Source organism: Aedes aegypti, chromosome 2, assembly GCF_002204515.2.
Source record: "Aedes aegypti strain LVP_AGWG chromosome 2, AaegL5.0 Primary Assembly, whole genome shotgun sequence".
In the NCBI taxonomy this organism is placed as follows: domain Eukaryota; kingdom Metazoa; phylum Arthropoda; class Insecta; order Diptera; family Culicidae; genus Aedes; species Aedes aegypti.
This window is the reverse complement of record NC_035108.1, coordinates 111,942,243-111,966,595: the sequence shown is the minus strand read 5'-3', so window position 1 is coordinate 111,966,595 and position 24,353 is coordinate 111,942,243. Positions and strand designations below refer to the sequence as shown.

General features: G+C 39.9%; 3 protein-coding genes across 3 annotated transcripts; 2 read left to right on the top strand and 1 right to left on the bottom strand.

Moving 5' to 3' along the window:
* Positions 1 to 974: 974 nt before the first annotated feature.
* On the bottom strand, positions 975 to 3,168 carry LOC5573546 (pleiotropic regulator 1). Its single transcript, XM_021841985.1, has 3 exons — positions 2,934 to 3,168; positions 2,730 to 2,869; positions 975 to 2,170 (listed from the first exon to the last, which is right to left on the bottom strand). Exons 1-3 carry the CDS (start codon positions 3,044 to 3,046, stop codon positions 1,041 to 1,043), a joined length of 1,383 nt encoding a protein of 460 aa, XP_021697677.1. The 5' UTR covers positions 3,047 to 3,168; the 3' UTR covers positions 975 to 1,040.
* A 1,360-nt stretch (positions 3,169 to 4,528) lies between these two features.
* On the top strand, positions 4,529 to 6,566 carry LOC5573547 (putative oxidoreductase GLYR1 homolog). The gene is given in 4 exon segments (XM_001654632.2): positions 4,529 to 4,555; positions 4,673 to 5,075; positions 5,078 to 5,389; positions 5,897 to 6,566. Coding segments are annotated over 4 exon segments (1,332 nt in total). The 3' UTR covers positions 6,487 to 6,566.
* Positions 6,567 to 9,961: 3,395 nt separating this feature from the next.
* LOC5573548 (gamma-soluble NSF attachment protein) lies at positions 9,962 to 24,085 on the top strand. The gene is made up of 6 exons (XM_001654633.2): positions 9,962 to 10,270; positions 10,500 to 10,567; positions 21,757 to 22,067; positions 22,780 to 23,055; positions 23,208 to 23,402; positions 23,469 to 24,085. The coding sequence occupies exons 1-6, from the start codon at positions 10,218 to 10,220 to the stop codon at positions 23,526 to 23,528; spliced, it is 963 nt and encodes a 320-aa protein (XP_001654683.1). The 5' UTR covers positions 9,962 to 10,217; the 3' UTR covers positions 23,529 to 24,085.
* The last annotated feature ends 268 nt before the right edge of the window (positions 24,086 to 24,353 follow it).

The window sequence follows — 24,353 nt, the reverse complement described above, 5'->3', positions numbered from 1 at the left end:
TGACGGTTTAAAGCCTGTCCACGATAAATTTCGGACACGGATGGCGGGTGTACCACAGAAAGTTCGAGAATTTTAGAGAAAGAAGGATTAACATCCTTGTCAACTGTTTATTTTGTAGATATAACTCTTTTATTCTGAAATAAACAATTGTTTTTGTTGAATTATGAGTAACTTTTTTTTGCTGCCATTATTTGGGTGTCCGAAATTTAACGTGGACAGGCTTTAGGCGTAATCATTTTTGTCTTCCTAGATACGGCTTTGGGACCAATGTGCGTTCGAAGAGGACCTGATAATATGCCGAAACATATTAACAGATCCTCCGCCTGAATGCAGCCGTTTCATGACAAATCATGAACCGTTAGAGGTGTGCCTAAGTATTGGGAAGGTGATATGTTTCACAGACGGGTATTATTATGGTGCACCTTCTACTTTGGCACCGTCAAACCCTGTGATCGTGGCCAGGGATTAGTGAATGATGTGGATTTATAACAATAATTTAGATATTACTCAGTACTAGAAGTATCTAAAACAATCGTGGACTAATAATTTACGCTTATTTTAAACTGATTTCGAAACAAGCTCATGCGGCCACGTAGTTTTCAAAGCGGGTATTTAGAATAACAATAGTCGTTCGAAATCGTAGCCTAGGTAGGCTCAACGATTTCCTGGAGGAATTCTTTTAAGCATCCCTCGAAACACAGCTGGAAACAATGATGGGGGAATCAGAGAGGATCTTTGGAAGAGTCTCTGAGTACAAATTAGAAAAGAAATCATTTGCAGATTCCCTGAGATTGTTCTTCGAGGAATCTGAGAAAAAATCCTGAAGAACTTGTGAAATGTAGCTTAACAGTTGCAGAAGGTTTCTCTGTAACTTCTACAATTTTGCAGTAGGATTCACTGTAAGCAGAATAAGAAATATATATACATTTATGGATCACATTTTGGAGTGTTCGGATTAAATTCAACAGACCAACTTCACTTTAGAACTGTAATATTAAAAAATCAAGGTCAATTTGCACACAAATCACATGCCCTCGCTCCTAATACTTCCTTCGCTTGATGATCTCCGGCCGCCAGTTGACCGGATGCGATTCCTCCGAAGCCTCGTCATCCTCCTTGTAGATCTTGATGGTCTTGTCAGCCTCGGTCGTGATGAGCCTCGAACCGGACATGTCAAACGTCATGGCAAAGATTCCCGCCTCGCTGTCCATCGAACCCGGCTGGACCGCCGCCTGGAAGCGCTGGAAGTTATACCCGGTGCGCCAATCCCAGAAGAACATGGTCCCATTGTCGCCTCCGGAAACTAACACGCCCTCCGGATTGACCGCCATCGTGTTTACGATGGAGTTGTGACCGTTCAGGTTCTGAATGAAATTTCCCTCGGGGCAACGCCACTGTTTGATATTATCCGGTGAGGCCGATGCAAACATGTATAGCGACGGATGCAGGACGATACTCCGAACGCTCTTCTTGTGATTCGTAAGCGTGCACATGCTTTTACCCGCTGCAAGATCCCACAGACGTACGGTCGAGTCGTGACTTCCGGTTATCACCTGAGGATTGGCCGCCTGACAAACCACACTGGCCACCGTGTTCGTGTGACCCCCCAGGGTGTGAATATTGGCCTTGGTCCTCATATCCCACACTCGGGCGGTAGAATCTCGTCCAGCCGTGACCAGGACATCAATCGTCGGATGGAGGGCCATGGTGTACACTGCGGACAAGTGCCCATGGTAGTGCCGAATGACCTTATTGTACTCCAAGTCCCAGCATTTCACCTGACGATCCTCTCCACAGCTGAAAAGATAGGGATGTCGTGGACTCACGCAGAGCCCCCTGACGGTACTTACGTGGCCCGTCAACGATAGCTTCAGCTTGCCACTGGCCAAGTCCCAGATCTTAATCACCCGATCCGCAGCCCCAGTGGCGAACCATTCGTTACCCGGCTCTACCGCAACGCACCGTACCCATCCCAAGTGACCGGAAATGACACGGCAAAGCTTCCAGGGGGCGTGCCACTTCGGTTTCGGGATTGTGGGTGCCTTTTTTGGCAGTATCTGGACAGTGTTGGAGTTTGTATTCTGGCTGCTCTGTGACGCACCAACTGGCAGCAGAGCGGATTGGGTATTTGCACCTTGATCCTGTTCACCTCCGGCAGTGATCGCCAGCACTAAAATTACAAAAAAATAACCTTTGTTTAATTGCCAACAGTAACTCAATTGCGTACAAAACAAAAACAGGAATAAAAGTTAATGTCGAACCATCCATAAAATTACAAAAACGAAAAGTTTCCACGATAAAAATGCGTTATCAAGAGCATGAAACGAGCTCACCAGTTGCTAATCCATCCTCGACTGAACACGAATATCTGTTCGCACTCGAACAACGCAAACTGGACACGATTGATCCTGATTTCGTTGCTCGTTCCACAGAAACATGCAACGGAATTAAAAGACTACATATTAACCAGAAAACCAAAACGAATGGATTTCTAAGTTATTTAACAATGTTACGATGAAGAGATGATCCTTCTCTATCTCTCAGAGGTTATTATCTTATGCCATTCATTTGCTTAAAAACAATCAGCTACACACTCGCTTACCAATGGCTTTTAGGGCGAGATCATAAGTTATGCGAGATTTGATTGGTAGTTTTTTACCAACTTGATATGAAAACAGTGCTCTGAACGAATATGACTGTGAGTCACTGTACCTATCGAATCAACTTACTGTGATCCTGAGTCGGATTTGGTCCGGCTTCCGTTCTGAGTACTTCGCTTCGTCTGATGGATACATTTTTGGCATTGGCCACTCGATCAAACACTAGTCCGTATGAATCGCGCGCTTTGATGGAATATTTAGATTTTTCCCTAAAAAAACAGAAAAATTCATTAGCGAATTAAAAGCAAAGCACTTTCTGGTAAAAATTCTTACAGGTTTTCATCCATCTCCGGGAGCAGCGATTGATTCGCCACGAAGAAATCGTGAGTTCTCTTCAAGGAACGGAACACTAGCGTGTGCACTGAATGGCGCTGCACTTCCTCCATAGCTTAATCACTTTTCAATTAGCGCACAATTTCTTTTACTGTGGAAAATAGCGTTTTACTGATTTTTGATGAACCGAAAGCAAACATTCGTCGTCGCGTCGCGTGTTGTTTACAGAAATGTTTTGACAGAAGGCGGTCGCAGCATTTCCGACAACTCCGACAAAATTCGTTCCGTTTCCACCTGTTCACACTCGCGAGTAAGGGGTCGTCCATTAATTACGTAAGGTGTTGTGTGCCTTCACGGAGAAATATTTTTACCTAATTTTTGAGTTTACTTTACCCAAAATTAAGTATATCGATTATGGTTTCAACCCAAAATCTCTCGGTTTTCTCTTTCTCCCACACGAATGTTGTCAAAAATAGAGAGAGCTGCATCTACTCAATGGGGGTACTTTGGCCCAATAAGCCAAATTTGGGTAAATGCAACTTTTCTTATGTTTGGGTCGAAAGAACTCAATTTTGCGTTAAATCAACCCAAAATTTAGTATAATTTTCTAATGGAATTAAAGCCAAACTACCTAGTGGGGACCTTGGAAATTTAGCCAAAATTGAGTTATTGGGCTCAACTACGGAATTGCGTTGAAACAACCCAAATTTGAGTTGATTTCCGTCTCCGTGTTCAACATTTACTGTACCTACACGGAGCCACAAATCAACCCAACTTTGATTTCTTTTGACGCTAGGGAGACCATCTCCTGGAGATTCAAAATCAGGACATTTTGCAATTGGGTCCTAAAATTTTTAATGAAATCTTGTTTTTATTCAAAAACACGAAATAGCATCTTACTGCAACTACTTTAGCAATTTTTCCCGCTCAAAAAACGGCTATATCATGTTTAAACTTTAATTTAAAAATTGGGTCCATAAATGAACCTTGACACTTAAGATCATGTTTGACGTTCGCTTAGTCGACAAAAATACCACAGGGGTTTTAGTTTTAACACTGGGGTTGTTCCTATCTGACATTTCGGAAGGGACACGGAAAACAAAATACACCCAAAATTTGAGTTAAAGCCAAGAGGTGTGACAAAATCTAAAAAAAAATTTTTTGGACTCAAACCAACGGAAAACATTAGAAAATTGAGTAAACATGTGTTATTGGCCTAAACTTAAGCGTTTGGCACTAAAATTGGGACAGGGCTTTAGGACCCTATTTTTATAGTTTTGCTGTGCAAATTCCATTTTGTCTCAAATTCTAAATATGACTCATATTCTGAACAGCAGTAACTACACTTTTTTTTTCAACATTCAATGCTGAGGAATAGACCATTTCCGTCAGAACTTACCCCCAATTTTTATATTTTTCTTCGAAAGACGGTAATTTTTAATGATTATTGACGCTTTTAGATTTTATTTATATGCAGTCCTGAATTTATTACAATTTTTTAAAAACTTGAGAATTCACCACATTTTGAGCTGAAAATCGTCGTGCGGCACAGTTGTTTCAACCCTATGGGTATGCAAAGTGGAGATTTTTCCACAATGTCCAATAACACCCCTGCATTGAATGTTTGTAGACATAATGAAATGTTAAATCCCAGCTCACAACAAAACTGGCTCGCTCGCACATTTAAAAAAATGATCAACAATTTCCGTTTGTTTTATAAAACTGCTAGGTATTTATAGCCTCAAACTCCGTGCTTAAACCCTCACCGGAATCATCAAATCAAAGGCTTCTCGCCCTGGCCAGGTCGTATCTCGGAGCCCCCGGCAGAGCTCCGCCGTATTACCGTCAAGAAAAACATTCCCGTTCGATGCATTTTCTTCTTTGGTTCCAACAACTATGCATGGATCGAGGAAACACAAATCAAGCCATACCAGGAGTTCAAAGAGAAGCTGCTCTCGTCGTGCAAGTCGGCCGGCTTCAAGGAGGCCGTCCAGCAAATCGAAGAGTTCATCGCCTCGCCGGAAAATTTCCAGCATCTATTCGCCTCGGAGTAAGACAACCGCCCCGATCCGGACGTCGAGTTCAACAAACTGCGCGAAGGTGGCACCGAAATCGGCGAGGAAACGACCGTCAACAACACGTCCACCCGGCAGCGCTGGAATCGGTCGAAACGAAACCCGTAACGGCCAAGAAATCCGCCGCCAAAAAGAAAGCTGCTTCCACAACCAAAGCCCGCGCGATAGGCAACAAAGCGAAAGCTGCAGCGGCCCTGAACGACACTTCATCGCCCAAGCTCAAACGGAAAATCCTCAACGATACCCCCGGCGATGTGTCCTCACTTGATCTCGACACTTTCTCCCCGGTGCGTCGCAATGTACCTGTATCACATCTGTTTAACCGACCAACGGTAGCCCGCCCGGCCACGCATCGATATGACCAGCGCACAGTGGCCCAAAGCTGGCCAAAAGTCAAAAAAAATGAAGTTTGAAAATTCCTTCTCGAATATTATTTCTTGATTTCTTCAGTATTGAATAACAATTCCCCAAAATTTCAGATCAATCGGTGTATACTTCGATTTTTTACAGCATGTAACTTGGAGAGATGTCAGCGAAAAATGACCCTTTTGAATTTTTCAAATTTCGTGAAGGTTGTTCTATAGAAATTGCAGTTTCTGTACTAAATCATGACCAAATCTTTCTCAACCGGTCTCATTCGAAAGAATATACCTTGGGCTTTGTTTTGAAGATATTTTGAACCATATTTGACATATTTACCATTTGAGAATGTCAAGAAGTGTATAACATAGAGCTCCTTCAAAAATAAGACATTTTTTCAAAGGTAGTGCAAGATATCTGGGAAACGCTCTAAAATCATCATTTACCCCTCAATGTGTGGCAAATATTCCATAGTATTCGATGTACTATGGCTTCACTTGCGCTTGCGAAATTGTGGCGTCATGTCAGCCAATCTGACCGGCGTCGATCCCGAAACGTCACATGAAATTGCAGAGCAAATTATCGCCAAAGGAGGAAGATATCTAGAAGCACAAATTCAGAGATCCAAGAACCAAGCGGAGGAAGGAACGTTAATAATTCTGGGCGCCGGCGAACGGTTGCTGTTCGAGGAATGCCAGACCTGCTTCGAGGCCATCTCGCGCAACTCGTTCTACATGGGCGACGTGGGCAATGCCACCAAGATGAATCTGGTCCTGCAGATGATCTCCGGCGTGATGCTGACCGGTATTGCTGAGGGGCTGGCTCTGGCCGATCGAGCGGGTCTTCGACAGAAGGATGTCCTGGAAGTACTGGAACTGACAAGCATGTCGTCAGAGCTGGTCATGCAGAAGGGAAATGCAATCATCAAGGGCGAATTCCCGCCCCAGCAGGAACTGAAGCACATGCAGAAGGACCTCAAGCTGGCGCTGAACATGGCCGAAGGTCTGGAGCACCCCCTGCCCATCACGGCCGCCTCCAACGAGGTGTACAAGCACGCGAAACGCCTTGGCTACGGTTCCCACGATTCCAGCGCAGTTTACGTGCGGGCAAGGTTTTAACAGCGACTCGGTCTAGCGCTGAAAGGAGGAGATGTGAGCTTGAAGAATTGAACGGCGACGACGAAGAAGGAATGCATATAAGAACGCGGGGATGGACCAAAATGGACGGAATAACGCATCCCTGCTGGGACCCCCGAAATGTTGGGGTGGGCAGGGACGGCGTGGACGTTTGGAAAAAGGCTGAAGGATTATTTTTAGTAGCTATTTTTTGTTTTCTTTTAGTAGCAAAATACAAATCTCGAAAACTTATTCAAACAGACTCAAGTCAAAAAAGTATACAAACTTACTTTATCGATTCTACGTGCTTCGCAGACGAAATTCTACACATTTTGCTCTAAACCAACTCGATTTTTCACTTTTAGAACGTTTACTTTCCGGAATTACAAAACGACGAAAGTAAGATTTTCAACTTTCACTACCTAACCACTACTTTCGCCGCTCCGCTATATGGAGAGACAAAGTGACTTAACCACGAATCAAAACAAAACACTACTTGAGCCGATTTTACACTGGTACAAAAACGTCGAAAGTAACTGAATAAATCGGCTTATCATTTTGTAATAATTTTTTTGTGGGAAATAACAGGAACTCCCTAGTTTTTGAATGCGAGCTTATTGTATGCAAAATTTAAGCAATGTACACGGCGAAAAAATGTGAAAAAGGTGATTCATTTTAAAACAGTTTTAGAAGACAGGTTGTGATTCTTCTGAATTAATTTTCTCAAAACTGTATGGAAGTTACTTACGTCGGTTTGAAAAAGTAATCGAGAAATAATGTCAACGAGTCCTGCAGTGAAGGTCAACTCCATATAAAAATGAAAACAAATCCTGCACGAAATGTCAAAGAGCAGGACCGTCAATTGAATATGATGAGAGAGCAACAGAGATAGCGAATTCACCGTCACCAGGCAACAAAGTGGAGACGGCGGAGGAACAGTTGATCAATATTCACCACAACGTGGAGATAAATTCATAGGAGAAAAAGGGGTTCCCAAAACCTTCGGAGAGATATAAATTGTAGGGGACCGCGGGGTGAACTAGTGTGCCGCCAGTTTTTCGTTGTTTTTCAATAGTTAGAGGCTTGAAAACATATGGGTTCCTTGGGAAAGTTTGTTCAGTAAATTAAAAGAAAGCTTACGAGCAATTAAAAATTTTTCACGGAAATGGTCTATTGTAAACGCTCAAGTAACCAAAGGAGAATGAAGTACGTAAAACTGTATATTGGTCGTTTTGCCAAAATATTTTTTTACATGTTTTACTGAATGGGATCGAATTTTTCTCATATTCTACTCCTCTCTTCACATAGTTTACGTCAAGGTTTACTATAATCTAGTAAAAATCACTATCACTGGTTAGTGTAGTCGGTTGTATATAGTCGGTTAGAAATCGTTGGCATAGTTCTTAATTTTGCCATGGATTCAGTGGTTTCTACAATAAAATTCATTTATGTGTAGGTAGTTTTCATTTGACATCAGCGAAAAAACAACTAAGCGCAACAAAATCCACTCAGCGTAAGCTTACGGAGTCTCCGTAGTTAAATTTAGGTTAACTCGAAAGATCTCATATTTGGTTTATTCCACGGACATTTGACGCTGCGTTGGTGCATTTCTCTCTGTTTTCGATAACATTGCTGTTGCGAGAGAAGCAAAACAACCCAACCATGGGTAAAATTTAAATGCACTTTACTCAAATTTGAGTTGAAAGAACTTAATTTTTGAGTAGGGTAGATGTACCAATAGTGGAGGTACTAGGCACGATTGAACTTCATTTAACCGCCAAAATTCAAGAAGCGCAATTAATGTACATGTTAATGTTGTAACGGGAAGTAACGACCATTGACTTAATGAGAAAATGAATTCATCGCAGTAATCCACGGCACGTCAGTGAAAAATAATACCTCCACTATGGACCTATGCACGAGTTTACTAATTTGACGTTTGAGCGGTGGCGAATTCACTGGTTTCCATGGTCACATAAATAACACGGCACCGCTAAAACGTCAAATCGTGAACTCGTCCATAGGTCCATTGGTACACTGTTCCTTTAGTTGAGGTATATTTTTAATTTGTGTTCCTATAGTTGCGGTATCCGTTGTTTTCTTATGGGATCCTCCACTATAGGAACACTTTACCGCAACTATTGGTACAAGCAAGAAAAGGTTTAGCAATTTTAGTGGTATTTCATCAGTTTTAAAGCAATTTGAACGCTCTTTTCAATTATTCCGTGTATCAACAAGCCAATACGTCGATTGGCAGTGTCGGTTCGGTGGCTATTGTGATAAAATCAGTGAAAACGACACTACCGCAACTATAGGAACACCCACAACTAAGGGAACACTTACCCTAGTCCGATTTCTCCGTGTAGGATTTTCTGCATCGGTGGCAATCGGTGTGCTGCGGAATAGAAGATCAATAAATTTGGGTGCAAGTTTTACGATGGGAAAACATTGAAGAACGACATTGATTTTGGTTTGTTTCGGCTTTGGGTTCATTCACATATTTCATAACGCCAAAAATGATAATTTTCGACACCCACCCACCCCCTCGTAACGCTTTTTGTATGGATGTTCTACAAATGTTGTTTGAGCCGTAACATCATGGGGATACCCACCCGGATAAAAACGTATCATTCAGTGAATGGAATAAACCATTAATGTACAATATAACGTATTGGATACAATACAGCGTATTGTAATTGAATGTCGAAGCAATATTATTCATGTTTGGATATACAATTCAAAAACAATATAATATATTGTAACAGAACATTGTATTGTTTTTAATTGGTTTTATACCTTACAATTTTGGTCAAATTCCTATTTTCGCGTAAAACAACTGTTGCTTTTTTCTATGTAGCTTTGCTGAAAAAAATAAACAAAACAAGTTCAAAAAGCAAGAAATGTTGGGTGGAAAATATTCAAAAAGTCAAAATAAGTAGTTTTTTAGAAGTCACTTGACATTTACTGACATGCAACCATGATACAGTTTGTTGAATTGTTTTTGTATTGTACAACAATACACGAATTGCTTATCAAGACAATACATGAACAATATATCATATTGTGTTTTCAAAATGTTTGTATGAGAAAATATCTATATTTGTATTGTTACGATACTTAACCACCCATACATTATATTGCAAAAATCTCATATACCATACAGTGAACTGTTCAAAACAATATATTGTACTGTAATTGTATTGTCATTTTACAATATACTGTATTGTATTTCCAATATATTGAATGGTACTGTTTCAATAAGTTATATTGTTTTTGTATTGTATTTTTTATCCGGGCACCCACCCCCTGCAGCATTATGAAATTTGTGAATTAGACCTTTCCGTGATTTTTGCTGGTGGAATGAAATTCGTGCGCCAGCATCGTTGGTCCCCTCGGGTAGGAACGAAGGGAAAATGAATTATCAGATGTCTAGCCAAACTTGTCGGACTTCCCTTCGCGGATAACGGGACTTTGCGTGAAAGAGTAAATTTCATTGATAAAAACACATCAACGCCAGCCAGACTGCACTGGATAACGAAGGAGATTCAGACTGTCACATCAGTGTCAAATTGGATTTTGTGAAAATAGCTGCTGTTCTCTCTCTGGTAGTGCTCAAGGAAAGTGATTATTGTTTGTGCAATTTTCCAATCATCGATTGGTGGACAGTAACTGTTTGTAAGAATCCAACTGGCTAAGACTACCGCTAGCAAAGTCAGCAATTGGAAAGTGCAATAATGTCCAGCAAAATCGAGGAAGCTCAAGAACATATTCGTCAGGCTGAGAAAAGGTTTGGCCCATTTCGTCATTTTTCATTCTGCTTGTTCCATGGAGGGGAGGGGGACTTTCCCCCCAGTTCAGTGTGTGTGGGGATAAAATCGATGATGTTTTTTGTGTTTTATCAACTTCCCTTGTTTAGGTCGGATGGGAAGATTTTTCTAATAATATTCTCATTATATTTCAATTACCTTCGTTACTCCTTTTGGCTGCCGGGATTTTGCCACTGATTGGAACTTAAGCTTGAAAACATCGCTGCTCAAATGGAGGCCGGATTACGATTTTGCTGCTGATGAGTATAACAAAGCTGGTAAGTACAAAATGATTGAGGTAAGGGACTGTTCATTTTATAAAGTGGACGCCTTGATTATGACATTTATTCATTAATGAAATTGTAAGCGATATTCTGTACATCGTTTATCTACTATTCTGCGGATTTATTGAAACTTAAGATCCAACACAATTAAAGTGGCCGACGTCCCGTTTTTTTTTGCGGTACCATTTATCCCGCGAAACGCTCCGCATTTCATTTATACCAAACTGTCCCTTATTTCTATAGAAATTATTGTCCATGCCAATTTTTCGTTATTTGTGTTTCAAACTCATCTTGAAATTGAAACAGTTATCCAACAATGAACACTTGCAACGTTTGTGAACTCGACAATTGCCAACTTTGCAACAGAATAGAGGTTAAAATTTTTAGTGCGCTGCTGAATTTCCTCCAGTTAAATCGTTACTGGGATTTCTCCAGGAATTTCTTTAAAGATTCCTCAAGTAACTTTTCCAAGAAATAGGAAGATTCCTACGAAGATTCTTCAATCGATTTCTCCTGATATTCCTCCAAAAATTCTTGCAGAGACTCATCTAAGGATTCATGTAGGAAAATCTCTACAGGATTACTTCAGATATTTCTCCAGAATTTTTCAGGTTATCCTCTCAAATTTCCTCTACAAATTAGTCCAGAGATTTCCTTCTTTATCTAGAGATTCTAAAGAAATAACATGAATTTGCATACGAATTACTCAAGATTTTTCTTCTAGAATTCTACCAGGGATACTTCCAGGAAAATGGCTACATGAATCATTCCAAGGATTTTTCCAGGGATTCACCTTGAAATTTATCCGGAGATTCCTCTAGAAATTCCTACCCATACCCATGAATTCCTCCATGGATTCTATCTATCTATCGAAGTGCTTGCACAGCCAGCACCTATTGAAAAGCATTCTCGAAATACTGGAAATGATTCTTGTATTTTCTTGTCGACATTTATATTCGCAGCATATGTATCATAAGTAGATAAAAGGGTTATACTTCTATCTGGTCATTTCATAGACTCCACAATTCTCACCCCTATAAAAGATTCCAAATGCATTTTAATGCATTTAGATATTTTGATTGCTCACAATATTTCAGATCTAACAATTCATTTATTATTCAACTCAAATGCGTCTTACGCTCATATCGGTTATAGAATTCAAGGAGTTCTTGTCTTATTCTTTTCTAATAGGCGGCATCCATTTATTACGTAACGCTAAAATGGGGAATTTTTGACCCCCCCCCCTCCGTAACGCTTTTTGTATGAAAATTTTAAAATTTTTGTATGGGTCGTAACGCTCGAGCTTACCCCCCCCCCCCCTTCGAGCGTTACGTAATTTGTGGATGCCGCCATAGCCGTTTGGACCTTCGTACCACTGGAGATATTACACCTTCGTTTCCGGCCCCTTCTTTCTCGAATTCCAGACCACGACGCTTTCGTGTCGCAACGTCATCTTCTCCATATCCAGGGAAATCTTCCTCATTGGAAATGGAACGGGCACGCTTGTAGTTCTTCCTGCATGGAGTCGTCAGGTTTAGCGGTGGTGGCTTCGCTACTGTCTTAGGAACCCTTAATTGCCCTCTGTGGGCCTTTGCCACCACGTTTCCAATTAAGATCTGAAAAACAGTCGGAGAACATGGTCTCACAAATTTAGCCTCTACCCACCTAGTAAAATCCTTTGAATTGTTTTTTTATACCATATCGTTTCCCCTGTTTTTAGCTTGAATATAGGATCTACGGTAGTCATGGATCTAGTTCGATTACTCGTCGTCTTTGGATTAACACCAACTTCACTATTGTTAGTATCGTTATTGATTTTTGGTACATATGCTTTCTTAGGATTTATCAAATCTATCATAGTTTTAGGTGAATAGTTGAAGACTTTTTCCGAAGGGAAACTTCCCTCCTTCGTCAAACAGGTATTTCTGTAGTTAATAAGAAATAGATTTATTTGGTCTTCCATTTGTAGGTTCATTACTTCTTTGTCTAACAGGAACTTTTTAGGCACTTCTTTTGCTAGTTTTACGGACGTTTCTGCTTGTCCATTGCTTGCCGGATGATATGGTGGGCTTTTCATAACTTTAATTCCCTGTTTCTCCACAAAGGATACAAATGCATGTGAATTGAATGGAGGCCCTCCATCAGTAACTACTACGTCTGGTAGACCAAAGCGGACGAACAGAGCAACAAACTTACGAATCACTCTCTCAGCGTCTGTACCGTATTTTATCCACTCCAACTCTATCCACTTTGAAAAACTATCAACAATGATCAGAAATACTTTTTGATTAAGGTAAAAAAAAAATCTGCGTGGATGCGACAAAACGGTCGATTGGTAGGAATCCATTTAGTTTCTACTTTTTCCTTGGGAGTTATCAACATTCTGTTACACGGATCACAATTACGTATATAAGATTCAATGTCTGCGTTGATGTTAAACCAGTACACAGACCTTCGTGCCAATTGTTTCATTTTTACAATCCCACTGTGGTTACACTGTAGCAATTTCAGAATTCTCTTTTGCATGGATGTTGGAATAACTACCCTGTCTTGATATATTAGGCATCCGTTAATAACTTCCAGGTCATGCTGGTTTGAAAATATGTTTAATAATTCATTATCAATTCTCTCAGGCCATCCATGTTGATAATAAGATATTACTTTTTGCAAAAAACAATCCTGCTTCGTTTCTGTTGCTACTAATGAGAAATCAACAGGAAATTCTTGACTAAAATTTATATTTTTAACGAATTCTTGATCGTTTTCTTTGGGCACCATCTGTTCCAGTAGGAAGCGAGAACAGAAATCAGCGTTGCCCATTTGTCCTGGCGGTCGATAAGCAATCTCAAAATCGTATATTGACATTTCCAAGACGTATCTTTGCAGTCTAGTTACGTATAACGTATTTCTTCCAGGTTTTCCAAAAATTGACACAAGTGGCTTATGATCCGTGTATACTGTGAATGTTTTCCCATAAAGATACTTATGGAACTTCTTCACGCAGCATACTAAAGCCAATGCCTCCAAATGTAAAATGGGATAGGAACGTTGTACCTTGTTCAAAGAAAATGAAGTGAAGCTAATTGGTTTTTCAATGCCATTTTCAACATGTGCTATAACTCCACCGAGACCATATCCAGACGCATCTGTCACTACAATTATAGGTTTATTCGGGTCATAAAACTCTAATATATTTGCATCTAATAGTTGTCGCTTTCTGTTTTGGAATGCTTGCTCGCATTTGTTGTCCCACATGAAATTCACATCTTTTTTTTTAACAAATTGTACAAACAGTGTAGCCTGGGCGACAACTTAGGAATAAATCTTCCATAATAATTGATAAGGCCCAAAAACGATTTCAATTCATTAACATTTTTGGGCACTGGAGCTTTGCTAATTGTATTATTTTTTTTCTGGACAAGGCAGCAAACCATTTTCTGTGATAACATGGCCTAAATATGGCAAATTTGATACAAAGAGCTTACACTTGCTCCAATTTACTTTAATGTTAGCTTTTGAAAGTCTGTCAAGTACCGTATGGAGTTTCTCGCAACAATCAGCAAAATCAGTTCCCGCTATGAGAACGTCATCCAAATATACTGATACATATTTTAAACCCTCAAGTACTTGCTCCATAACCTGCTGGAAAATGGCTGCGCTTGACGTAGCTCCCTGTGGTAATCTATTATATCTGAACAATCCTTTGATTGTATTTATGACGACACATTTTCTAGACTTTTCAGACAAAGAGAGTTAAGTGTAGGCCCCTTCTAGGTCCAAAGAACAAAAAACTTTGCACCCTGACAATTTAGCAAAAATATCTTGGGCAATAGGAATAGGATATGAGTTAGGTATAATAAGTTTATTAATAGAAACTTTGCAGTCTATTACTAATCTTATTTGCTGATCCTTTTTGATGACCACGACCACAGGTGAGGCCCATTCGCTGGTCTTAATAGGAGTTATGACGTTTTGTTGTTCTAACATTTCCAAATGCTCGACTACCTTATCCTGCAGTCTGTACGGTACCTCATAAGCTCTTTTGAAAATAGGCGAGTCTTCTTTAAGCACCAAGTCTGCTTCATAGCCTACAATTGGTGACGAAAAATCTTTATGGAAAACGCTAGAAAACTTTTGTTTTACAGCAACAATAGCAGCTTCTTTTTGTCGTTCTTCGTTGATGTTCCTAACAAATAAGGAGCTCAGTGCGCATCGTACCTTCGTGCTGTGCGTACACGAATTCTCTCTGCTCTTGGAAGTTTTCTTAAAAACTACCTAAAGCAATAAATCAGTACTTTTCAGTGCTACTAAAACAGTATGTTTCAGTACTATTTTTTCTACTATTGATCCCTTTACGATCCTTGATTGGACCCGTGCCTTCGATTTTTCGTTGGACCCGTTGGCGAAAGCTAGCGGTGGTAATCCTTCTTGGACACCGTCTTGGGAAAAAACCTCTCGAAGGTCACGTCTTTTTTCGTTTATTAACTAAACATGGTATCAACAACTAACAAAAGGAAGGGTGAATCTCTGAATTCACTACTTCCTTCCAAAAAAGTGGGGTTTAAAACTGTCACTACACGTGGCAAGAATGGAAGAAAGGACGCTTCCCCGGAATGCGAACTTTCTTCCAAGGGTGAAATGAATAATTGTATCGAAATGAGCAATCAGTTCGATGCTCTAGACAAATTTTCCGAACACCAAATCGAAGCAGCCTCTAGCCCAGGCTCTTTGATTCAAGTGAGGAAGCAAAGAGTGCCGCCTATCGTGGTCAGTTGTTCCGAATTTGGGGGATTTAGGCAGGAGATCTTGACTTGAACTCCATTAGGGGAATCAAGGTTTCCTTCCAAATCGCAAAGAAAGGAGACTGTCGCGTTTTGCCGGAAACTATTAAAGATCGTGAACTTATTCTCAAACATCTTGAAGAGAAGAAGCACAATTTTTTTACTTATGACGACAAAACTGAACGTTTGTTCAAAGTTGTCTTGAAAGGTCTCTCAAGTGACTATTAATCACCTGAAGAGATCAAAAATGGAATAAATGATTTACTTGGATTTTCCCCAGTCCAAGTAATCATTATGAAAAAGAGAACCCAATCTGGCATTGTTCGGAAAGGGCTTTCTCAAGAATTTTATTTAGTTCACTTTAACAAAAAAGAACTAAATAATATTAAAGCTTTAGAAAAAGCAAAACTTATGTTCGATGTCCGTGTGACATGGGAACATTTCCAGAAATTACCAGAACCCCACTCAGTGCCGTCGGTGCCAAAAGTGGGGTCATGGTACAAAAAATTGTCGCATGGATGCTAAATGCATGATTTGCGGGGGTTCTTCTCACGCAAAGGACGTCTGTCCTGTGAAAGAAGATACCAGAAAGTTTGAATGTGCCAATTGCAAGGGCCCCCATAAAGCTAATTTTTGGGAATGCCCTTCACGCAAAAGGGTCATTGAGGCTCGTGCCAGGCAGATAAAAGATAATAACCATTACGATAACGGTCGTTTCCGCAATTTGCCTGGTAGAGTATCGAACAATGCTCATTTTTCAGTTAACGATCGCTTGATCATGAATCATACCCATCAGGAAGATCATAATCATGCTCATTCACAAACTAATTTTAATCCGTCGGGTAGCCGTTCGAATCTTTCAATTTCGAATGTATCTACCCACGGAAAATCCTTTGCCGATATCGTAGCAGGAAATTCGAACTCCTCCCCTGTTCGATCCATGGGTACCCATTCTACTTGTTTCAAATCAAATGGAAAAAATCCTACCGCCACAGGTAACTCCGCTTCTTCGTCTACCGGAGATTCTAATGGGAAATCGCATGACATGTCTGCCTCTGATTTTAATTTTCTAACTGAACAATTGAATCTAATGATTGATGCAATGTTCAAAGCCACCACTATGACTGAAGCAGTCCAAGTAGGTGTAAAATTTACAAATCAAATTGTTATTGGATTACGTTTTTCTAATGGATCCAAATAATAATTTAAATATTTTAAATTGGAATGCTCGTTCTCTGAATGGTAAAGAGGACGAGCTGTTTAATTTTCTTACGGTTAATAACGTGCATATAGCAGTTATTACCGATACGTATTTAAAACCTGGATCTAAACTCAAAAGAGATCCTAACTTTTTTGTTTATCGTAACGATCGACTTGATGGGGCATGTGGGGGAGTTGCAATCATCATTCATAGGCGTATAAAACATCAACTGTTTTCATCATTTGAAACTAAAGTTTTTGAAACTTTAGGTGTTTCTGTTGAAACACAGTTTGGTAAATATATGTTCATAGCTACCTATTTGCCTTTTCAATGCTCTGGACAGCAAGTTAATTTGCTCCAAACTGACTTGCGAAAATAGACTCGCAATAAGTCAAATTTTTTGTCATTGGTGACTTTAATGCCAAACATCGGTCATGGAATAATTCTCAAAGTAATTCCAACGGCAGAATTTTATTTGATGAGTGCTCTTCAGGATATTTCTCAATTCAATACCCTGATAGCCCTACATGTTTTTCCTCTTCTAGAAATCCATCTACGATTGACTTGGTCTTAACCGACTCTAGTCATCTTTGTAGCCAATTAGTTACTCATGCTGATTTTGATTCTGATCATGTCCCTGTTACATTTCAAATATCCCAAGAAGCGATTCTAAATCCTATCAGCTCCACTTTCAATTATTTACGAGCCGACTGGAATATATATGAAACGTATGTTGACTCTAATCTTGATGTTAACATTTCTTTAGAAACTAAACTTGATATTGACAATGCTCTTGAAACTTTAACAAATTCCATTATTGAAGCCAGAAGCATTGCAATTCCAAAATGTGAAGTAAAATTTGAATCCGTGATTATAGACGATGATCTTAATCTCTTGATCCGTCTTAAAAACGTGAGGAGAAGGCAATTTCAACGCACTCGCGATCCTGCTATGAAAATTATATGGCAGGATTTGCAGAAAGAAATCAAAAAGCGTTTTGCTCAATTAAGAAACAAAAATTTTGAAAATAAAATTTCTCAATTGGACCCTGGCTCTAAGCCCTTTTGGAAATTATCTAAAATCTTGAAAAAACCTCAGAAGCCAATACCGGCATTGAAAAAGGAAAACAAATTATTACTAACTAATTGCGAAAAAGCTCAAAAACTTGCTATGCAGTTTGAAAGTGCGCACAATTTTAATTTAGGACTTACTAGTCCAATTGAAAATGAAGTTACTCAGGAGTTCGAAAATATTCTCAATCAAGAGAACGTTTTCGAAAATGCCTGGGAGACTGATTCGGAAGAAGTGAGAACTATTATTAAAAAAATCAAAAATATGAAAGCTCCTGGCGATGATGGAATTTTCTACATCCTCATCATTTTTAGTTGATATATTTAACAAATGTTTTCAATTAGCATATTTTCCTGACAAATGGAAAAATGCTAAGGTTGTTCCAATTTTAAAACCAGACAAAAATCCAGCAGAAGCTTCTAGCTATCGGCCAATCAGTTTGCTTTCCTCCATCAATAAACTTTTTGAAAATGTTATTTTGAGCAGAATGATGGCCCACATCAACGAAAATTCAATTTTTGCCAATGAACAGTTCGGATTCCGCCATGGACATTCGACCACTCATCAACTTTTACGTGTAACAAATTTGATCCGTTCCAACAAATCTGAAGGCTATTCTACTGGTCTTGCTCTTCTAGACATAGAAAAAGCATTCGACAGTGTTTGGCATGAAGGTTTGATTGTAAAATTAAAAAAAACTTTAATTTTCCAACATACATTGTTAGAATAATTCAAAGTTATCTGTCAAATCGTACTCTTCAGGTTAATTATCAGAACTCCAGATCTGAAAGACTTCCTGTAAGAGCTGGTGTTCCTCAAGGCAGCATTTTGGGACCAATATTATACAATATTTTCACATCTGACTTACCTGAGTTACCTCAGGGATGTCAAAAATCTTTATTTGCGGATGACACAGGCCTTTCCGCCAAAGGTCGAAGCCTGCGTGTCATCTGTAGTCGATTGCAAAAAAGTTTTTCTTTTTTCTTCATACTTGCAAAAATGGAAGATTTCTCCTAATGCTTCCAAAACTCAACTAATAATATTCCCACATAAACCAAAAGCTCTTTATTTGAAACCTTCAAGTAGACATGTTGTCACGATGAGAGGGATTCCAATAAATTGGTCAGATGAAGTTAAGTATCTAGGGCTCAAGCTTGATAAGAATTTAACTTTCAAAAATCACATTGAGGGCATTCAAACCAAATGTAATAAATATGTAAAATGTCTTTATCCCCTTAATAATAGAAAATCAAAACTTTGTCTTAAGAACAAGCTTTTGATATTCAAACAAATTTTCAGGCCAGCCATGTTGTATGCTGTACCAATATGGACTAGCTGTTGTAATACCAGGAAGAAAGCTCTGCAGAGAATTCAAAATAAAATTTTGAAAATGATTCTGAGGCTTCCTCCCTGGTATAGTACCAATGAGTTACATAGAATTTCCAAAGTTGAAACATTGGAACAAATGTCAAATAAAATAATTAATAATTTCAGGCAAAAATCGTTACAATCTTCTATTGCCACGATTAATGCGTTATATGTTTAGGTTAAGTTAGGTTAAGTATATTCAAAGCGTTTTTTTCTCTTATAAGCAGGTGAAATCAACTCACCTGTAAAAAATCTGAACTGCTACGGCAAATGAAATGTAATATGTTGTTAACAAAATGTTAATAAAATCTAAATTTTGTTTTACCAAATTAGGATGATAGCACAGACAAACAGACGTAACACATAGAACAAATCTCGATCAAAATAATAGTCACGACGACATGTACGCTCAATGCTAAAATTAGTGTGTTTGGCCGAAGGGCCAACAAATGGCGGTAGTGTGTAAACGTCAAACGCGAACAAAAATGATGCGAGCGCTGCGGGTGGCGGATTGGCCATCTACCATATTTTTGAATCGACCGTTAAAAAGGTGGTCGATGGACAATGATGAGAGTGTGACGTCTGTTTGTCTGTGATGATAGTGTTGTATAATAACACAGAACACCTAGATATAAGAAATGAATGTTATGTTTGGAATGATACTAATAAAAAAAATAAAAAAACAATTGTCTGGTTTAGACATAGCGTGGGTCCTGTCTCATCATCCAGGTGGTCCCTCATCGGAGTCGCCTCAGCGTCCTCCAAGCGTTCCTGGGCCCATAAACTGTTGAAAATAATGAACTACAAACAACAAATATCATAACTCTTTCGATTACCCTCCTAACCATTTACATAATATTTACATATTATGACGACGCATGCTTCTCAACGGACAGACCTGAGGTGCGACACTACCTAGATTCCAGCAAGAATTGTGTACCTTGCACCCCCGATAATTTCAACGGCACTTCATGCAAACCATCGGGGTTCATTTTTAATTTGAACATCTAGTTACCCTAGAAACGTGTTTCTGGTTACCTCTTTCGCTGTTTTGTTTAGCTTCTGCGTTCCGTTCCACAGCGTTCCATCTCACTTCACTCCGTTCCATGAGCTAAATGACGTTTGAACCATAGGCCAGGGGAAGTGGTTCACCTAGAGTGAATTTCTGTCAGAGAAAAAGTAGATTTTGTATGAGAATTGACAGAAAAATGAATGACAAGTTCATCCACTTCTCCTGGCCTATGGACCAATGCACGAGTTCACTAATTTGACGTTTGAGCTTTGCCAAATTCACTGGTTTCCATGGTAACATAAATAACACGGCACCGCTAAAACGTCAAATAATGAACTCGTGCATTGATTCATTTTTAACGATGTGCAAATTAGCGGGGTACAGATTAAAAAGTGTTCAGATTAAATGCGGTCAAACCAACGGGGCTACCCGGTATAGGATTTTGTGTTATTCCTGGCTAGGACCCTATGAAAGTTTATCAAAGAGTTCATAAGAATTTCCAAGTTCAAGTTTTCTGTGAAAATCTCATCCAGAATTCATGGGTTTGAATCCCATCGGTCGAGGAGTTTTTCGTGTTGGAAATTTCTTCGACTTCCCACACGATATACACATACAAAAATGGGCAATAAATTGTCAAAGAGACCTCTAAGTTAATAACTGTAGAGGTGCTCATAAGAACACTCATAAGCTGGCTCTGTTCCATTTCGCCAAATAAAAAAGAAAAAGTACAATCCTAGTTGAACGATGTACAGAAAACCGATTGCATGTTCATTAATGAATTGAAAACATAATATTCAACCCGGTGCTAGGCAAGGCAGCCATGTTTTCGTGGTCAGCATCAAACTCAAGAACAACAACGTACATTAGCCTAATCATATTAGGGAATTTTTCCTCCAATACTAAAATGGGTTTCTAGCTAATCTCATCAACCCAAATTGCCTTGCTGTACTACAATCCAATAGTTTGCAATCGTTTGTTTGTTCAAATAACTGTTGTTATGCGGGAAAAGAAATTTTTCGGAGAAACAGATATCGCCGTCAACGATTGTTTTTCCTCAAACGGTCATTTGTTTACACACATTGAGCTGTCAGTGGGAACCACTTCCCAGTGGGAACCTGGGAGGGAGGCACCGATACTACACACGAAATATAAGACAACGTTATTTCGAACTGCAAGATAACTCCAGCTTGCCAACAACAATCAAGGCAGGCTTCGAGAAAATCGGTAGTTTCCTGTTGTTGTGCACCTTCGACCTTTCCTGACAAACATGAAAAAAGGGCCACAGTTTTCTATGCACCAAATATTCATTTTCATTGGAAAAAGTAGAACGATGCGTTTTTCAATGCTTTATGTTCAATCAGATTAAATGGTGCTCACGTGACATTACTTACGTTATGTGCATGAATTGATTTTCATTCGACTTTTATCACTTTTGAAGAAATACGAAAATGTGCTTTAATCAGTTACGCGATTTTTTCATGTTAGTCCAATGTTTGAGATCTGGGCTCACAGTGACAGTTCGTGACAGCGGAATCTCGGCTCACTATGACGTACAGAAATTTTGTATTGGTTTCTCCCTCCCAGGTGGGAACCATAGATGTTTGCTCGTTATTTTTCAATGGGGTTGTATGGGCGGTGTCAGGAGGCTGATAATATTATGAATAATATTCCATATAGCATCCACATCAACTTCATGAATTGAACAGTTATTGCTCGGGAAAGCATTTTAAATGAATGTTGATTTTTTCAGCAACATGTTTCCGGAATGCGAAAGCGTTGGACCAGTGCAAGGAGTGCCTGCTGAAGGCCTCGGACTGTCACCGCCAGAATCGGGCCATCTTCCACGCGGCCAAGTGTCTGGACCAGGTGATCCTGATCTGCAAGGACATGAACAATTTGGCCGAGGTGCGCAAGTACGCGGAAAAGGCTTGCAACCTCTACCAGCAGCATGGATCGCCCGAGTCCGGCGCGGCAACGCTCGATAAGGCGGCCAAGATTCTGGAGGGCACCAACCCGGAGGACGCCCTGCAGTTGTACAAGCTGGCGGTGGATGTGGCCACGGTAGGTTCAAATTGCCTTCATAGGGATGGTAACAAGTGTCTTTTTAAAGACTTGGTCACTATTTTAATGCAAGTCTTTTGAAATCTCTATTGTTAATGAAAAGTCTCTAAGTTCTCAATTTTAACAAAAATGGTCTCTAAAGTTTCTTAGAAAATGAAATCTGATGCAAAATTCAACAATGCCAGGGACACTTTCAGAGACTATTAAACGACTATACAACTTATTCTTAGAGATTTTTTTCTCAGATTCCTCGAGGAAAAGCTTCAAGAATTGTCCTAATGTTATCTCCAGAGATTCTGGAATACTTTCAGAGCTTCCTACAGGAACATTCTTGTACCAGAAATACTTCGAGCAATTTTTCAAAAGATGTACAGAGGAGTTACTTTAGAATTAGAAAATCATGGAGCATTCCATCGCTACTACTTAGAAAGCCTACAATAATTCCTACTCCTTTTCATACACTGTGACTCCCAGGGATTGCTCCAAAAATTCCTCGAGAGAATATTTGAGAAAAACTGTTAAGAGCTTTTCTACGAATTTGTTTGGAGTAGATATTTTCGCTTTCTGGGTTCCAATTCAGCCTCTTTTCAGACTTTTTTTTCAAGCATCAGGTCTCTAAAGTTCCTATGTTTAAGACACTCAGTCGTTACCAGCCCTACGCCTTTAGAGTTAAAAATTTGAAAAATAACGACCATCTAACAATTTCTTTTAGATTGAAGATTCCTCCCGCCAGGGCGCCGAATACGCCAGCAAGGTGGCCCGAATCATGGTGAAGTTGGGAATGTACGACCAGGCAGCGGATGCCATTCGGCGTGAAATCGGTCTCCATCAGCAAGTCGGTTCGGAGTCGGCCATAGGGCGGCTGGCGGTTGCTTTGGTGCTTGTGCAGCTGGCGCGCGGCGATTACGTGGCTGCCGAGAAGGCGTTCAAAGAATGGGGTAATTGTTGCGACGCCGCCGAGGTTCAAACGTTGGAATCGTTGCTGCAGGTGAGATGATTACAAAACGTGTACAATCAAATGTTTTTTTCCGTAGGACATGATTTCCCGATTCTACCAACTTTTCGTCTATGTTCCTACCAATCGCATAATGATCTCAAAACGATTGCACTCGTTCAAACTTGCATTGCATTCACTTTCAGGCCTACGATGATGAGGATCCGGAGCTGGCTGCTCGCGCTCTGGCATCGCCCTTCATCCGGCACATGGACGTGGAGTACGCCCGATTGGCCAGGGATTTGCCCCTGCCGAAAGGCGTTGCCGTGGCTCCGAAGGCGAACGTTATCGAAAATGCCGCTGCATCGTACGTGTCCCCCAACAGTGGCAATGCGGCCGAGGTATGTAGAAGGCTTCCATGTGCAAATTGTCGATATTAAGGGGTAATACGCTTTTCTTTTGAACAGGGCGGGAAACCGGCCCCAGGGTCCGGCTTGGACGACGTGGAGGAAGGCGGTCTCTGTTAGTGTGCAAACATTCTAGTCCCTAGCGAGCGGGTTGAGTTGTGTGATAGAGGAGATGCTGCTATTATATTACGATTATTGTTATTAGTAAGTATATTTATAACTAGCGTAGATTATGATCTATATTTTGAAGCAGATCAGCATTCAATTTGATGCGAGCTAACAAACTGGTTCGAAGATGATAAAGTGTCCCGTCGTCGATATGCGTAGTACTAAAACAAAGATCAAAAGAAGTTTATTTTTCAACGAAAGTTTAGCGTAAGTTCTAACAGAATACATTAACCGGCCAGATGACCTTTGTTGCATAATTAGCTTTAACGAAACATGATGTTTTAAAACGACTGTTTATATCCTCTGACTCTCGTTGAAAGTGTAAAGTGGCATAGAATGAAAAGAAGGTCACAAATAAGTAACATATATCTTGGACCCTGAGACAAGGGCATTTCTAGCATTAACGGCGTAGCAACCCGCTAATCTCGTATCAGTATATCAATCAAGGAATAAAAATTAAAATCACAGACAAAAAAGATAAAGCAGAAAACAGTAAGCGACATTGTTATTAGAAGTAAGCGTTTCTCTCATACGTTTTTAGAAAACCTAACAAACAAAAAAAGGTCTTTAAACTGGCGCATTGAACGCAATCGTTTGTGTATAAATTTCCGCTAGGTTTTCGAACGTTTTCCCCCCTTTTACCTACACCTATATACTCGTGCCTATTCTGCGCGGCGTGTGAGGTGACATGAGTCGAATGAGGTGACAATTGTCGACTTGCTCCCATTTGATTAACATTAGTCGTCTCACGTCACTCGCGGTGAGAGCGACTCGTCT

What these genes read in the sequence shown, in the direction of transcription:
- LOC5573546 (XM_021841985.1), bottom strand. Translation starts at nt 3,046, where the DNA reads ATGGAGGAAGTGCAGCGCCATTCAGTGCACACGCTAGTGTTCCGTTCC. An exon ending in CCGGAGATGGATGAAAACCT is followed by an intron (nt 2,870 to 2,933) that starts GTAAGAATTTTT and finishes CTGTTTTTTTAG; the next exon opens with GGAAAAATCTAAATATTCCA. An exon ending in AAATCCGACTCAGGATCACA is followed by an intron (nt 2,171 to 2,729) that starts GTAAGTTGATTC and finishes TTGTAATTTTAG; the next exon opens with TGCTGGCGATCACTGCCGGA.
- LOC5573548 (XM_001654633.2), top strand. Translation starts at nt 10,218, where the DNA reads ATGTCCAGCAAAATCGAGGAAGCTCAAGAACATATTCGTCAGGCTGAG. An exon ending in TGATGAGTATAACAAAGCTG is followed by an intron (nt 10,568 to 21,756) that starts GTAAGTACAAAA and finishes TGATTTTTTCAG; the next exon opens with CAACATGTTTCCGGAATGCG. An exon ending in TGGCGGTGGATGTGGCCACG is followed by an intron (nt 22,068 to 22,779) that starts GTAGGTTCAAAT and finishes AATTTCTTTTAG; the next exon opens with ATTGAAGATTCCTCCCGCCA.